General features: G+C 39.4%; 2 protein-coding genes and 1 pseudogene across 2 annotated transcripts; all 3 read right to left on the reverse strand.

The window, feature by feature from the left end:
• LOC18770569 (cytochrome P450 76A2) lies at positions 6,234-8,289 on the reverse strand. The gene is made up of 2 exons (XM_007203680.2): positions 7,378-8,289; positions 6,234-7,105 (listed from the first exon to the last, which is right to left on the reverse strand). The coding sequence occupies exons 1-2, from the start codon at positions 8,287-8,289 to the stop codon at positions 6,491-6,493; spliced, it is 1,527 nt and encodes a 508-aa protein (XP_007203742.2). The 3' UTR covers positions 6,234-6,490.
• Positions 9,273-12,776, reverse strand: LOC18770774 (annotated as a pseudogene).
• Positions 14,976-17,696, reverse strand: LOC18770068 (cytochrome P450 76A1). Its single transcript, XM_007201936.2, has 2 exons — positions 16,191-17,696; positions 14,976-15,811 (listed from the first exon to the last, which is right to left on the reverse strand). The coding sequence occupies exons 1-2, from the start codon at positions 17,370-17,372 to the stop codon at positions 15,176-15,178; spliced, it is 1,818 nt and encodes a 605-aa protein (XP_007201998.2). The 5' UTR covers positions 17,373-17,696; the 3' UTR covers positions 14,976-15,175.

The raw sequence follows: 17,904 nt of genomic DNA on the forward strand, positions 1-17,904 counted from the left end.
ATATGTACGAATATTTAGCTGCACGTAAAGTAGATGAGACACAGCATTTAACGAGGTTCGGCTATGCCTACGTCCTCGGAGAGCAGCAGCAGTAACTTTTCACTATATAAAATAATATGGCTACAATAGTGTTTACAATATGTGTGGCTCACTGAATTTTCTCTCTACTCACTCACCCTCTTTCTTCCTTCTCTTCCTCTTCTCTGCCTGACTCTCTTTCTTTTCTCTTTCCTCTTTTCTTTTTCCTCTTCTCTCTTTCCTCTTCTCTTTCCTCTTCTCTCTTTCCTCTTCTTTGTTTCTTTCCGTTTCTCCCTTTTTCTTCTTTGTCTTCTTATTCCTTTCACTTTGCAGGTTGCCTATTTATAGGCATTGATAAATGGCACCCGTGATTCATCTTCACTATTCACTATTCACCCGTGAATAAACTCATGCACCAAAGTCTACAAACAAATAGTAAGTGGGCTCCACACAAAAACTTTTACAACAAGACAAGGGCTATTATTATTTACGTAAATAGTAGCAGTCTTGTTTTTTTGGTTCAACCTCAAAAAACTAGGGCAAGGGCGAGGAAAAAAAAAAAAGAACAAAATATAAACTTGCTATGTATTTATAAGGAAAGTGAATAAAATTCTTATGTATTTATAGGGAAACATCCATAATTTTTTGATATTTTTTTATATAAAAAATTGAATTTTTTTTTAATTTTTTTTGTTTTTTGTTTTTGCTCGGCCTGAAGCTCAGGCAAGATCTGCCTTTGGGCTTGCCTAAGGCTGGTGGGACCCAGGCCTTGCCCGAGCTGTTGGTTGCTCGCTGGAAGTCCAAACCCTTCAAAAGGGACTCCTGCCAAGGCTAAAGGCCTTGCGCTGGAGATGCTCTAAGCTTCTGCAATTTCTCTCTTTAACTCAAAAATTCGGGCTGCATTGTCTTGCTGCTCATACATCTCTTTAAGAGACTCCCACAAGTTTTGAGAGGAATCTGAGTAGCTGAACATTTTAGCAACTTGTGGCCCCATGGAATTCAAAATCCAAGACATTACAAGTTGATCCTTTGACAACCATTCTTCAAATTTTGGATCACCATCATCTGGAGCTGGAATTTTTCCATTAATATATTCCAGCTTTGATTTTCCTCCAAGAGCTAAAGTAACAGCTCTGGACCAAGGAATATAATTGAAACCAGTCAAAAGAACAGAGCAAAGCTTCATGTTTGGATTTGCCTCAGACTCAGAAATAATAGTAGTTGTAGCATTAGTAACAGTAGTGGTAGATTCAACTTTTTCTCCCATATGTCAAAGGATCAGCGAGCGGCGCGGTGCGGCGGAAGCGAAACACACATTTCGCCACTAAAAGCACACCTATGCTGCCCAGGATCCCTTTGGATCCCAGTCAGCCTTCTCATACTTCATGATATTCATGACTCTCACAACTCCGCGAGAGGTTCACCTTTAAGTGTCGTCTCCTACTAAACAACGAGTCACACTACCTTGTGACAATACAATCACTCCGCATCCGGCAACGAACCCTCGATGCCCATACATCAAGCGTTGCATAAGACATGTCAACTGCATCGACCACGTCGCATGCTTTACTCATGTCTCGCTCATGCCGAAGTCAAGACATAGCAATCCAACACACCATCGGTTTACCCACACTTCTGTCGGTCATTCCTTTAGTGTCCACGATAGCCCACATCCTCAAGCTATACACGCAAGCTGTTATACTTGCATGTCGCCCAAGCGTTGGCAACATATGTATTCCGAATATCTTCCTTCAATATCAGACAAGGCCGAACCCAAGCTAAGTCCATCGAGTATTGTCAAATGTCTCGCTAGTCGATGGCATAGCGAATGCCATATGTTGACATCACTCTTTCCAACAATGCGCAATACGAACGACCTCGCGTGTTCTTACTGTCCTCGGGAATTTCTTTCCCTCGGAGACACAGATTATCCTTCAACAATCTTATGCCGGCCCTTATGACTACCTCCAATGTCATAAGGATGCTCGCTTAGTGCCACAAGGGTATAAGCACCAGGGGTGGTGGAGAGCATGACACCATGTCACCCTCTATATAGCATTTTATGCATTCAGCCTTCTGTCAGGAGGGAACATCATATATGCACGAGGAGTCATAATTAGGTATAACTCTTTCGTGCGAACTCCGAATGGCGAACCGTCAGTTATGTTGCATGCGTCTCATTATCACGAACATCCTGTTATTCTTAGCTTCTGTAGGTTCCTCCCATAACCTTTTAAAATACCCAAAATACCCTTCACAAGTGCAACTTGGCCAACACCAACCATTCTAGCTCTTAAGCTCTTGCCCTTCCACACATAGACTACCTCATAAGTGCATAGATGTCCCAACGGAGTCACGGTAGCACTTGTCTATGTGCGACCCGTGACATTCTCCCTCACTGATATTGTCGACGTTCTCGTCGACGTGCCCCACTACACTGCTGCATAACAACATCATATAGGATTATCCTTTTCTCTTCGCTCCAAGGACCATAAAGCACCACTGCCTTAACCCTTTTCAACTTCTCTTTCAAAGTTGTACTCCTTTCCCTCTTCTTGGGCCGAGACCAAACAAGACATCTTCCCTTAAGTTACGTCATCTTTAGCTTACCACCAAGTGTGAACATACCACGTCCTTAGCCACCATCTTCGCAAGAAAGACTCTAGGATTCACCTTTGAAACACTCCCGCATTCCAAGTATTAGTCAGCAACCTTGTGTCAATGACTTGCTACCTTGTGTCATCTTCACAGGACCAGTACCCATCACAGGCAATGACCTGCTACCTTGCTATCAAAGTTCCTCTATCACCAATCTCTTCTAGGTGCGCATCCCTTACACAGAAACCACTATTTTTGCCGAGATCGGCTATGATACCACTTGTCATGGAATCAGAGCTTTACGGTTTGTATCTGTTGAGGCCCAAAAAATCCACGGCTTGGCCCAAATGAATTTCCGGCCCAGCGCAATACCTTATTGAGAAAAAACCCGACTTGGAGCACACAAAAGTCTGCCATGCACGAGTCACACTCCACGTGCCATGCCAAATAAATAATCCATCATGCTAAGAATCGAGATTAAGATTATAAAATGCATTAGCTTTGCAAATCCATGCTAATTATCCCCTCAAGCATAATAATTAAAAACATGCCAAGCGATATGTCATGCGAAGCGACATGCCATGCCAAGCACAAAATCATTATTTCACACCCAACCACGCAACAAGCTTAAGTGGGCCCAAGCCACACAAATACCCGGGGCTTACTTGAGTGGGTTGTGGTATGGATGGTAATAAGTTGTCATGAGGCCCATTGATGGGCCAAGAAATAGAGGTTCCGGGTTGCTTGGGAGCCTCGAAACTCAAGCCCATTTCTTAGGCCCAAACATGTGGGTGAGCACAAAGGAGAAAATAGTCCATTACCTTAGCCAAAATAGCCCATTAGCATAACCAAAATTAGCCCAACACCTCAACAAAGTAGGCCAGCACTTGGTGAAGTTGGCCCATTTATTTGATAAACCAACCCATTGTCATAGAAGGCCCATGTAACTAAGATAAAAATCTGCAAAAGCCTCAGCCCTTTGCTGAAAAAAAAGAAGCCACGAAGGAAGCAAGATGTCCACATATGCATAGCTGCTCCAGCACATGGGAAGGAACAAGTTTCAAGCACAAAACAGTCGAAGAACCAAGGGATATTAGCGTGCAAGCTGTCAGGAGGAGAGACACCCTTCGAACCAGCATGTATATCCATTTGCTTTCCTTGATCAGATCTAGCTATGGAAGGAGAAAGGAAAGAAAAAAAGGAAATAGCTGAGAATGAGAGTCTCCTACTAGTTGCAGGAAAGGGCCTTGAGCTCTCAAAAATTCCTGATTTTGCGCAAATAGACTGAGGAAATTTCACCAAGATGGGAAAAGTCAAGGGAGGAGAGGAGAAATGAAGGGAAAGACTTGGCAAAATGGGATGGAAGCCATTAGGGTTTCTTGGAAAAAATGGCTTCCATTAGCTATAAAAGAGGCCTCTTCTACCCAACAAGCATCATCCATAACCACAACCAGAGAGTAAGCTTCCTCTCTTACTCCCATAACCCAACAATTTCGTGCTCAGCCCATCTTTTTCCCTTAGTTTTCCCTCTTGGCAAGCTGTTCTAACACTTGACAGAGTCTCTGTCAAGCCGCCGGAAAAAGCACTCAAGCCACAATTTTCTCTCTTTCCCTCATTCTCAACCAAACCTCTTTGCAAAACCCTTTCTCTTATATCTTAATACCCCATCTTTCCTCTAGGAACACTTAATTTTCTCTTTAGTGCTAAACTCATGGCAACTTTTCTCCCATGCCACAAGCCTCTCATGCTAATCTAGAAAATTTATCTGTAAGCATTAAGAAATCATCTGTACGTTGTTGTTGTTCTGGTTGTTGAAGGTAACCAAGATGCTTTCTAAGGCTCTACTGCCATTTTGAAGCATTTTTGTGGCTTGATTTTCGAATTCATACAAAGGGGACAATTTCATCAATCTGCCATTTATGGCAGCCCAACCCATTTGCAGTTGCTGGAAGAAAAAGGCCTCCACAGTATCGAAGTTGCAAATCATTTGAGTAGAAACCACCACTTCGCCGAGATTGGCTCTTCGACATCCTTCTTCGAATGATTAGAGCTTTCGTTCTGATAACACTTGTTACGGGATGAATGAGTGGCGCGGTGCGACGAAAGTGAAACACACATTTCGCCACTCAAAGCACACTCGTGTGGCCCAGGATCCATTCGGATCCCAGTTAGCCTTCTCCCATTTGATGATATTCATGACTCTCACAACTCCGCGAGAGGTTCACCTTTAAGTGTCGTCTCCCACTAGACAACGAGTCATACTACCTTGTGACAATACAATCACTCTACATCCGGCAACGAACCCTCGACTCCCATACATCAAGCGTTGCATAAGACACATCAACTGCATCAAAAACGTCTCATGCTTTACTCATGTCTCGCTTATGTCCAAGTCAAGACATAGTGATCCAACACACTATCGGTTTACCCACACTTTTGTCGGTCATTCCTTTAGTGTCCACGATATCCCACATCTTCAAGCTATACACGCAAGCTGTTATACTTGCTTGTCGCCCAAGCCTTGGCGACATATGTATTTCGAATGTCCCACATAACCATCTCTGCATTGCATGAGGTCGCAACCCATGCGTACCGGCATCCGAATATATTCCTTCAATATTAGACAAGGCCGAACCCAAGCCAAGTCCATCGAGTACTGTCAAATGTCTCGCTAGCCAATGGCATAGCGATAAATATGTTGACCTCACTCTTTCCAACAATGCGCAATACGAACGGCCCTGCGTGTTCGTACTGTCCTCGAGAATTTCTTTCCCTCGGAGACACATATTATCCTTCAACAATCTTATGCCCGCTCTTATGACTACCTCCAATGTCATAAGGATGCTCGCTTAGTGCCACAATGATGTAAGCATCAGGAGTGGTGGAGAGCATGATATCATGTCACCCCCTATATAGCATTTTATGCATTTAGCCTTCTGCCAGGAGGGAACATCACCTATGCACGATGAGTCTTAATTGGGTATAACTCCTTCGTGTGAACTCCAAATGGCGAACTGTCAGTTGCGTTGCCTACGTCTCATTATCACGAACGTCTCGATATTCTAAGCTTCTTCAGATTCCTCTTGTAACCTTCTTAAATACCCAAAATACCCTTCACAAGTGCAACTCGGCCAACACCAACCCTTCTAGCTCTTAAGCTCTCGCCCTTCCACACTTAGACTACCTCATAAGCGCATAGATGTCCCAACGGAGTCACGATAACACTTGTTTATGTGCGAACCGTGACACATGGCAGAGAAAATAATAGAGAAGACAACCGACTAAAAAAAAGGAGAAACAAATGGGCTTCTACCACACCTGCTCTGATACCATAAAGAAAGAAAGACTACAAAATAGCAACAGACAAGAACAGAGAATTATAGTGGTTCAGCTGTTGATGCCTACATCCACTTTGAATGAAATTCTCATTCATCATAGCTCTTTAGAGCTTTATAATGGGTACAGCACAAAGCAGAATAAACAATTATACAATTCTCAGGATAGGCATGCAATTGGAACATGCACCCGAGACAAGCATGCTTCACTACTACAGAGATATCCAACTATTAATATTTTATTTCTGATCATTTTCATACCAATACTACCATTCATATAACTTTTTCAACAATAAGACAATCATTCTTAACTGATGCACAAGTATTTCATTTGTACATGTTTGAGATTACAGTACATTTAGAACTCATTCACTTTTAATAAATAAGACAGTAACATATCGCGTGTCACGTTATTTGTAATGAAAGGTGGTGTTTTTAAAACATATGAAGCGATAGCTCTGTTTTTATCCTGTTTTCTCTGGATTTCTTTAATGAGATCAGACTATGACCAAAAAAAAAAAAAAAAGAAGCTATAGTGACTATACCGCGCACTTTCTAGGCACAACTAGTAAAGGCTGAGACTTTCTCATTGTTATCCCCAACTTTTCCTTCCAATCCATGGTGCCTCTGGTGACACTTCCATCCAGTGACCAGTCAAATTGGTGCAGCAACAAGCCCAAAGTAAGATGCAACATTCTATGAGCCAGTGGCAAACCTGCACAAACTCTTCTTCCAGCCCCAAATGGAATGAACTCATAATGCTGACCCTTATAATCAGTTTTTGACCCTATGAACCTCTCAGGCTTAAATGCATTAGGCTCATCAACCCACACATCTGGGTCTCTTCCAATTGCATAAGCATTCACAAATACCTGAGTGTTTTTGGGTATAAAGTAGCCCATGAACTTGGTGTACTCCATAGCTTTTCTTGGTATTAGGAATGGGATTGGTGGATGCAATCTTAGGGTTTCTTTAATTATGCCCTGTAAGTATGGAAGTTTTTCAATGTCAGTCTCTTCAACTTTTCTGTTTGGCCCTATAACTTGAGTGAGCTCAGCTTTGGCTTTGGTTAATGTCTCAGGGTTGCATAGAAGCTCAGTCAGTGCCCATTCTATTGTGCTGCTTGTTGTTTCTGAACCTGCCAGAAATATTTCCTGCATCACAGCATAAGCAATACAGATATAATTTATAAGTTGACAAGTTCTATGGTCCCTTCTGAGCAAAAAAGAAATGTAGTACTGCAATGAGAATTACAAGGCTGATATCTCTTTATTAATTTGTTTTTTTTAATCAGCATATCGAAGAGTTCTCAACATGGTTAAAAACGTTACAAAATTGTATTAAGTGATATGAAACACGCATGACCAAATTAAACTTAATGTGTAAAAAAGACTACGTATTGAACAAGGAAAACAACACCACTTACCAGTATGAAAATATTGACATCACGATGAGAAATTTTGGCTGGTTCATCAATCCCATTGCCTTCAAACTCAAGCAACACATCCAAGAAGTCCCTAGCTCTCACTCCACCCACCTGCTTCTCTTCCATGCGCTCCTCAACAAACTTAGAAGCAATTTCCAGAGCTTTTCCAAGATCCCTCTTCATCTTTCTCTTCAAGCCTTGTGGATCAAGCCACCTCAGCCAAGGAAAGAAATCAGCCATGTTGGCATGCCCATTCCACTCCATCAATCCAGCCATTGCAGAAAAGAACTCCAACCCTTCTCTTGAGTTGGGATCCACCAAGTCCCTGGACAGCATGAGGTTGCCAAGAAGGTTGAAACTCATAAGAAACACAAAGCGAGCCACGTGAACTCCATGCCCTTCTTCGAGCTTTGAGGCTTCCTCTTCTATCCACAACTGCAAGTTGTCAAGACACTTCCTGCGGATGAAGGTCGTCTCATTAATGCGCTTGTTCACCAGCATTTCAACTGTCATGAGGCGCCGCAACATACGCCAGTGCGCGCCATAAGGGGCCAGAGCCAGTGACCCCTTGTGGTAGTCAAGCACACGGCTTGCTTCGGTTGTGGTGCGTCCTGCAAATGACATGTCGTGATGCTTGAAAAGGTCTGCGGCTGCTTTGGCAGATTGAATTACCATAGTGTTTCTTGCACCGAGCCTTAGCCAAATTACAGGACCAAACTTGTGCGTTAGGTCAGTGAGAGTCTTGTGTGGCATTGTTCCAAGGTCGAACATGTTGCCGAACACGGGTAGTCCTGGCGGACCGGGAGGAAGCCGATGGTGGCTCGAGTTTGATGATCTCCTTCGGATCAAGAAGAGCAGAGCTGGTAAAAGGAAGGGGATGAAATAGACAAGAAAATTCCAAGGCCACTCCATCATGGTCAGGGACTCAAAGAAATGAAGTGTGCTTTGCTCTCAAGCTAGCTAGAAGCAAATATGAATGTGCCATATAAACATAGCTTTTTAACCTTAAAGGGGAGTTTCGAAATCACATTGTTAATCACATATCTTATCGAATGGGATTAGCACACATGTAAACTTATTGTAGCCGTCAGTTTCAGAATTCTTCAATTTTAGGTAGAAGAGACAAAAAGCCACAATATGTGCCACAAAATATGATTGTTAATAGGTAGATGATGATGCTACCCTAAAGGCCTCGACTATGGAGGCCATGGATTTATGCAAGCATAAGACTAAAACCAACTTTGTAAGCATCTTTGGTAACATGTCTGACGATAACAACAACCCAACAACCTAATAAAAATTATTCTTCCGTTTGATTATTTTATAATTAAATAAATAATACTAGTGTTTCTAGCTATAATTAGAACTTCTACAATTTCTCGAAATTCCTTTTCTTTCTCTCCAGATAAATTCCAGTTTGCCATTTTGACCTTTAAATTTCATTGCAAATAAATTATCTTAGTGTATCTCCAACGTCCTTATGCTTTCCTTAAGGTTGATTTGAAACCCCAATCATTATAATTAAACAACAATGCAATTATGCAGAAGTGAGTTAGGCCAGTTGGTCAGAACAGTGAGCCCGTCCTCCATGCATCCAAGTTAGAATCTATGTCTATATATAATTTAGACTATTACTTGTAATCTTGTAATTTTTTTTTTATATAAAAAACAATGTGAGGTCATCTTTTGTACTGTTGTAGCACGGTATCTTTCCAATTTTTCCCAAAGAATCATCACTGGAGTCATTCATTAAAGTAAGGTTTATTTTGGTAAATTAAGGTTGGTGTGCCAATTGGCAAAGCAAAACCCCCTCTCCAACTAATGCACATATGGATATAATTTTCTGATATCTTGCCTGCAGGTTATACACACCATGCGCTAAAACATAAGTTACATAACTCCAAATATATAATTTTTCCCATTAAAAAAAACATACATCAAATCAAGCACACATTGATATTAGACTTTTTCTCTCTTCTCTTTCTTAACGCAATAGATCCCGTTGTTTTATTGATGAATATATATCCTCTATTAGTTACCAAGCGTGCAAAGCCAAGCAGAGTATCTTATTTCAACGTTACTCATCATAATTCCCCCCAAACTTCGCTTTGTCACGGTTAAATGTGATCCCTTTCTTCTGCCAAGTGTACTTATGCTCAGAAGAGACACTCAAGATACCATCGGCATCAATAGAAAAGCAAACACAAAATCCAGGAAGATTGTTAAGAGCTGAAGGAATGTCATGGAGGCTATATTCACCCAAAAAGTTCATACTTTCAGGTATGCTACTCTCACCTTCATATATGCAGAAGTTGCTTAAAGCTTGATCGTCCTGAACAGTATTAAAACGCACTTTCTCGATCGTAGGAATTCTAATGTTTCTTGGAATTAAGTCCCAGAGTCTCTTGGCTGTATCATAATCGGTAAACTCCAGAACGAGTGGCAGAGGAGTGACATCTGAGAGGGTGAAGTCTTCAATGAACTTCCCATTTCCATTCCCACTTAAGACTGCAGCTTGAATGGCGGCACCACATGCCACTGCCTCATACGGATTGATGCCCTTGCACAGCTCCTTCCCTTTGAAAACCTTCTGTAATAGCTTTTGCACCATGGGAATTCTAGAAGAGCCACCAGCAAGAACAACATCATGGACATGGCTTATGCGCATGTTCGCATCCGTCAAGCACTTGGCCACAGGCTCCATACACTTGATGAACAAATCCATATTCAGTTGTTCAAATTTCTAACGGGTAAAAGTTATAATGAAATCAATACCCGAGCGCAAACAATCAATTTCAATGTCAAACTCAGACTCAAATGAGAGACTCTCTTTTGCCATCTTACATTGGTTTTTTAACCTCCTAAGAGCTCTGAAGTCTTCACTAACGTCCAATGTCTTCTCCCTCTTGAATTCCTCGACACAATACTTCACCATTCTGTTCTCGAAGTCTTCGCCGCCAAGGTGAGTGTCTCCAGCGGTCGCCAGGACTTTAAAGTCACCAGAACTAGTCATGGTAAGCAATGGCACATCTAAATTGCCTCCACCCAGATCAAATATCATCACATTTCTCGTGCTATTCCAACTGGACTTCTCGCTGAGGCCATAAGCAATGGCAGCAGCACTCGGTTCGTTCATAATACGCATCACATTTAGGCCAGCAGAGAGGCCAGCTTCTTTTGTAGCCTGACGTTGGGAGTCATTGAAGTAAGCAGGGACAGTGATAACTGCATTTTTCACAGTTGAGCCCAGGTAGGTCTCGGCAATCTTCCGCATCTTTTCCAGAACCATGGCAGAGATTTCTTCAGCAGTAAATTGTTTCTCTTGGCCATTGTGGGTAACCACAATCATGGGCCTGTCAGCTGTACCTTCAACCACCTTGAATGGCCAGTGCTTCACATCACTTTGAATAGAGGTGTCACTGAATCTCCTACCGATTAGCCGCTTTGTATCTACAAATTGATACCAAAGTTTATTTAGACTTCTATTCTATCACATATAGGAATTAAATATTTCATGGTTGAGTTAAGTAGGCATTTGTATAACAATAATGGTATGGGCACCACCTTATTTACCAACTTTAGTGATACTAACTTACGTGACAAGTCATCTCATCTACCACATCATTTTTTTTTAATTAATCATATTTTGACATAATTATTAAAAGTAAAATCTTAAACCATTTCTAGAACAAAGAAAAAAGAAAAAAACCAAAAAAACCATTGCCAATCCCCTGATCTGCCATGGACTCCCCCAAATATGACATGACCATTGAGATCCAAACCCACGATATACGTTATATGTGAAGTGTGAAAAAAATTTGGATTTATTTTCTCTCTTTGAATATCATTTTCCCCATTCATAGTATAGAGGTAAGAGTTTTCAAATGTCATTGGTTATAGTTCTTTAATCTTTGTTTTCTTCTCCTCTACTGGTTTTAGCTAGTAATATTTCTAGGGTTTTTAAGCCTGAAACTTGTCCTTTTACACAAAGATTGATGTAGTTTTCCATACTCACCACTCCTTCGAATGCAACAGATTTTCGCTACAAGAAATACAACTCTTTTGAGATTTCAAGCCCTTTCAATAGCTTCCTAGTTGTTTCAAGGAGGGCCTATGTAATTATCTCAACTTTTTTTGTTTACAACATTGATAAAATCTAAACTGATTATATAGATGCAAACAAACGATAAACATATGTGAAGTGTGAAAAATTTTGGATCTGTTTTTTTTCCCCTTTGATTAGACGGAAACCATGAAATATTTCTGGAAGAACCGAGGCCATGGTAGATCTCGGGATGAAGGGAGTATATCAGATTTCTTTTTAAAAAAATTTGTAAATAGTTTAAGTTTCAAATTTTTTGGACTAAATAATTAAGAAAAGATGACGTGGTCCTCGTAATTTGGTACTACTAAAGTTGATAAACAAAGTAGCGTTACTGTTTATATAATAGCTTCTTTACCAATACATACTTTTTTCACCTCGGAAGGATCTTACTGAAAGTTAAAAGATAAAATTTTAACTTCCTAGAAAATCTTAAGCTTAAGAAAATGCAACTACTTATGATTAGTTCTAAGTGGTAAGTAAAGAAATATGAGTGAACAGAATTAAAAAGGAGACATTAAACAGTAATTATAACAAAACATGATAATTTTAATCCTACGTACCAAAGATTGAGTTGGTGGTGTTTCTCTGGACTTGGTTAAATGCTGCATCACCTACCAAAATAGTCTCATCAGTTTCAGTGAAGGCAACAAAAGATGAAGTCTTCCTGTTCCCGTGATCGTTCATTATGACCTCTACATGATCTTTTTGCCACACGGCCACGCGGGAATACGTCGTTCCCAGATCGATCCCGATAGCATTGTCTTCTTCTTGGCCACCCTGATCATGATTTATGGTATCATCCAGATGAATTTCCTCTTTCACCAATAAGTCATCCAACTCATCCCAACTACTTACTGCGGAGACTTTCATCCTTTCACGAATGGGATTGTACTCCTCTGGTAATCCAGCCAGGATGTGTATATTAAGTAGGTCGAGATCATCCACAGGAGCACCGGCAGCTGCAAGATCGCCCGCCAACTGTTTGATAGTTTCTAGATACGCAGTCATCCGCATGTCGGGATCTTTCTTCACGTTGTGTATATCTGATTTAAGCTGATAGGTGCGAGCATGAGCGAGATTGGTGAAGTGTTCCTCGAGATTGAGCCAGACCTGTCGTGAAGAGTCAACTCCGGTGGGCATGACAATTTGTTGGAGACTTTCAGACAGAGTGGCTTTTAGCCATTCCTGAGCCTGTTTCTCTCTGCCATACCAATTAGTAAGGGCAGACTGAACTCGCCCAGGACGAAGCTCTGTTCCATTAATGATTCCAGAAATATGATGATGGTGAAAATATGAAAGGGAGAAAGTTCTCCACTGTCGATAGCTATATATATCACTCGTGAGTTTGATTGGAACCAGTAATGGTGACATGTTCTCTACGGCCATGGAAGCACCAGGAGATTGGCTAGAAGAAGTTGGAGAGCTGAAGTTGATGGGGTTGTGTGGAGGAAATTACAGTACTTTCCAAAGTCAACAAATGAAAAGTCTAAGTCAATACCTACGTACCTAATACATAATACATTCGTAAAGTATTTGAAATTAATTTAGTCTACTGATAAACCATATATATATATATATATATATATATATATCGTCTAACACGAGTTAGCCTCATTGCGGAGAAGTTCTTGTGTCGCATGCCGTATATGGAGATACAATGAGAGATAAAAGTTTAATAAATCAAATGAAACAAAATGAAAACAAAATGAAATTTCACGAGGCAAAGTATTTCTATGCGGGACAATGCTTTCAACACCTACCTCACCTCACGTAATGTTTTCATCACAATAACATCAATATATAATAAAGGTCTTCGAAACTTGGGTTGCTAGTCTCTCATTGTCTTGGCTGTATAATTAAGTGTGCGCAACTTCCTTGCTAATTCCTTTTATATAAACAACATGATGATTGTCATCATATATAAAAATTCAACTTCTATTAAGGGATTCCTCAAATAAGTTTATTTGAGGAACACTCTTGTAAGGTCCAACACACATTGTTTTTTAATGATCCGAACCGTCTAATTTTTAGATATTCCCTCAAAGATCATATCTGAAAAAAATCACTTGAATCCGAAACTATTTGACTACTCAATTAGATTATTGTTATTTTAGTCTTTTCTTGAAACATTGTATTCATCTATTTTGTTAGCAATTAGATGCCTTAATTATTTTTAATTTTTTTGATTTTTTGTAGAAATGATCTATGAATGAAGGCTTGAAAAATAAACGGTTTGGATTGATGAAAAAAAAAATCGTAGGATACTCCTCAAAACAAAATTATATACATATGAAATATATAACGAAGCAGCTGGAAGTCTTGGTCGTGATAGAAAGCAAAAGTCGCTTTAATCCATTCATTAGTTAATTCGGTTTTGCATAACAAAAACAATTAGAATAGGGTTAATGGTTTTATTAGTCCCTGAAATTTGACTCGATTTGCATTTGAGTACTTCAATTTTCAAATTGGTTCCCGTGGTCCTTTAACTTTAGTTTTGTTTGGACAAATGATCTTACCGTCAATTTTGTTAACTTTTTCTGTTAAATGCAGAGGCAAAATGGTATTTTTATATTAAAAAAAGAAAATGAATAAAAAATTATATCTTTAAAATAACAATAAAAAAAATCAAATAAAAAACCAACAAAAAAAAAATCAAGTTTAGGGGGAGTTGAAATCGGGACAGAGGGGGAGGGAGAGAGTTTAATTTTAATTTTATAGTTTTTTTTAATTTTTTATTCATATTTTAATCAATTTTGATACAAAAATACTATTTTGACCCTGCACTTAACAGAAAAGTTAACAAAATTGACGGTAGGACCATTTGTCTTAACGAAACTAAAATTAAAGGACCATGGGAACCATTTTGAAAATTGAGGTACTCAAATGCAAATCGGGTCTAAATTCAAGGACTAATAAAACAGTTAACCCACTAGAATATAACAAAACGATAAAGTTGCAAAATAAAATACAGCCTTGTATTAAAAAACAACCCATTCATTATTTTCCTCCATCTCGCAATATTTCTTCAATAAACTTAATGCTTGAAAATTTTAGTAGGCAAAACAAAAGAAAGTTGATAATTATAAAAGCCAAATTGCATGATTTTCTTTTTATAAGATTACGCTATATATTGTACATGTTGGGTGAACATATAAACAAAGAGGGACATTGTTTGGCAGATTTAGATCCCCTGCCTGACTTTCATCCTTCGTCGTTTCAATTTCAATTCAAAGAGTTTAAAGTTGACACATCATCTTTAACAATAATAAATCTCAATTTTATCATAATTAAAACATGAATAATACAACTCTTACCACATTTGTATATCATATTCACATACCACCTTAAATAGAAGCTAAGGTGAGGTGGATAGCCACATCAATTAAAATTATTTTACTTTTTTTTTATTTATGATTTTTTCTAATTTTTGTTTTTCTAATTTTTTAATTAAAATATATTTCATTGATTTAATTGATGTGGCATATGATATGGATACAAATACAAATTGGTTTATCATTAATACATATAGTAATTATAGCTTCCACAATTCACATTAATTATATATAATCCCCACATACATCATTCTGTACTTTTATTACATCAATTACAACAATCAGCTATTAATTAACATATTTAACAAACAAACTTATCACAAATTGACCCCATTGCTTGGCTTACCTAAATAAAAATGCATTAGATTGAGCATCCCACATGCCCTTGGTAAGGTATAGGTATAACCTTCAAAGGTACAGATTTTCTAAGTGTGATCCCCATCCTCTCAGCCATATCCATATTCTCTGGCTCAAGCCCTTCTGGTAAAACCCAATCAAACGAGTGCAAGAGTGACCCTAGAGCCAGAGGGAGTACCCTAGAGACTAGTGGCACAGCAGGGCACATCCGACGGCCAGAACCAAATGGGATGAACTCAAAATGCTGCCCTTTATAATCAACGTCCATGTTGGGCTCCAAGAACCTCTCAGGCTTGAAAAGCAGAGGGTCCTCCCACGTCTTTGGGTCACGTCCAATGGCCCAGACGTTGACCAGAATTTGGGTGCCTTTGGGAATGTGGTGCCCTAGCATTTTACAAGAGTCCATGGCCATGTGTGGGACCAGGAAGGGAAGGGGTGGGTGGAGCCTGAGGGTTTCTTTGATGACTGCTTTAAGGTATGGGAGGTTTTCAATGTCTTTCTCTTGGAGCTTGTCGCTGGAGGATATGGTGCTTCTTAGCTCGGCTTGAACTTTTTTCAGGGTTTTTGGGTTGTTTAGAAGCTCTGCCATTGCCCACTCTAGTGTGCTCGTGGTTGTGTCAGTTCCTGCAGTGAACATCTCCTGAAATAATATTCGTATACATTGGCATAAATTTGTTTGTGTACAAGAACATTAAAATTGAATTAAGACTCAAACAAATCGACGGTTGGACAACCGTCAACCATCTTTCTAATAGAAGTGAGATTTATAAATAAATAAAAATAAAATCAAAATAGAGCATACTTACACAGATGTTACACTTACGTTACAAAGAGTTTTTCAGTTGGTAGAATAAAATTATTTTTACCATCTCAAGTGATTATATACAATAATTTTCTAATAGATGTGACACTTGTGGGAAATTCACTTATGTGAGTCTCAATTGTATTAAGGGACATGATAAACAAGATAATACGTAGGGATAATATTAAAATTAATTGAAAGGGATTAGATGACTTACAAAAACAATGACATTGACGGTTCTTGAAGAAGAGAACCTAGAGGGCTCATCAACACCATCACCACGGTATTCCAATAGTACGTCTAAGAAATCTTTTGTCCTCTCTATGCCATCATTTCCACCATTCTCCATGCTCTCCATTCTTTCTCTTATAAACTCACCTGCAATTTCAAAGGCCTTTTCCACATGGAATTGGGTGTTCCTCCTGATGCCTTGTGGGTCAAGCCAACGCAAAATTGGAAAGAAATCTGCCATATTTGGCTTCCCAGCCAACTCCATAACCTTTCCTGCATGGTAAAAAAACATAGCCCCTCTCTCCGATTTTGGGTCCAATAGGTCCTTAGAAAACATGAGGTTTCCAATCAGATTAAAAGCCATCAAGAAAATGAACCTACCCAAATCAATGCCATCTGTTTTGGTACTCATTTCCGACGCAGCATCCTCTATGAACTGCACCATTCCATCGATACATTTGGCACGTACACGACACATGGCATCGATGCGACTTGTCACGAAGAATTCAGTCGTGCACAAGCGCCTTAACATGCGCCAATGAGGCCCATATTGGGCCGTGATCAGCGAGCCTTCGTTGCCATAATCACCCTTCATGGCCTCGTAGATTTTTCGACCGGCTAGGACCACATCGTGGTTTTTGAACATTTCACGGGCCACTTGGCTCGACGAGATCACTACGGTGCTCATGGATCCTAGCCAAAGTGTCATGATTGGGCCGTGGTTTCGGGCCAGCATGGCAAATGATTCGTGGGGCGGGCCCAAACCCAGTTGGAAGATGTTGCCCACCATAGGCCACCATCTTGGCCCGGGTGGGAGGTGCCCTGCTACCTCCTCCAAACGACGTCGTCGAAGAAGGGTTACCAACAATATTATTGACCATGCAACCCATATCAATACCACCCCTATGGAAAAACCAACAACCTCATTGTGCTCCATTTTTGTGTGTGTGTTTTTTCTAAAGTTTTGTTTGGTCTCTGGGAAAATTTCTATTTGGGAGCTTTCGTTTCTGTTTTTGCAGGTTTTCTCAGGGAGGAGGCCTAATATATAGTTTCTCCTTTGATTACGTGACAAATCCAAGCAACCTATTAGCATTTGATAAAACTTGTCTTTTTTCCAAGGGGAATCTAAACCTGATTTTATTTTTTTAAACCTGATCATGTTGGACATGTATTATCTTAAATTAATTAATATATCCAATCCAATAGCTTCAACCTCAAGCATTTCACATTTTATTTTTTATTTTTTATTTTTTATTTTTCTCCACTCCACATACATCTTCCTCTATGAACATAATAAACACAGAAGTATTGTCAAACCACAGATCCTTGTAGCGTTTTTATATTTCGTTCATTTTACTTTCACTTTTATTTTTTGCACCCTAATTAAACCACAGATCCTTGTCCCAAATGTCTTCATTACACTACTTGTGTGAGATTTTGTTGCTACTCAATCTTTTGCCAGAAACAACCTAACTAAGAAGATAACATCAGAATGAACAAGAAAGATATATCTTTGATTGAAACAAGGTAACAACCGAATAACATAATATAAGAGTTTAATTATAATTGTAGAATTGTCTATTTTAATTAAATGGTATTGTGACTGGTCTTTGGGACCAGTGGACCATGTACTATTGTTAATATAATATCACTTTTTTTATATAATATAATCTTTTATTTAATATACAAATTTATGATTG

Source organism: Prunus persica, chromosome G7 (genome assembly GCF_000346465.2).
Source record: "Prunus persica cultivar Lovell chromosome G7, Prunus_persica_NCBIv2, whole genome shotgun sequence".
In the NCBI taxonomy this organism is placed as follows: Eukaryota; Viridiplantae; Streptophyta; class Magnoliopsida; order Rosales; family Rosaceae; genus Prunus; species Prunus persica.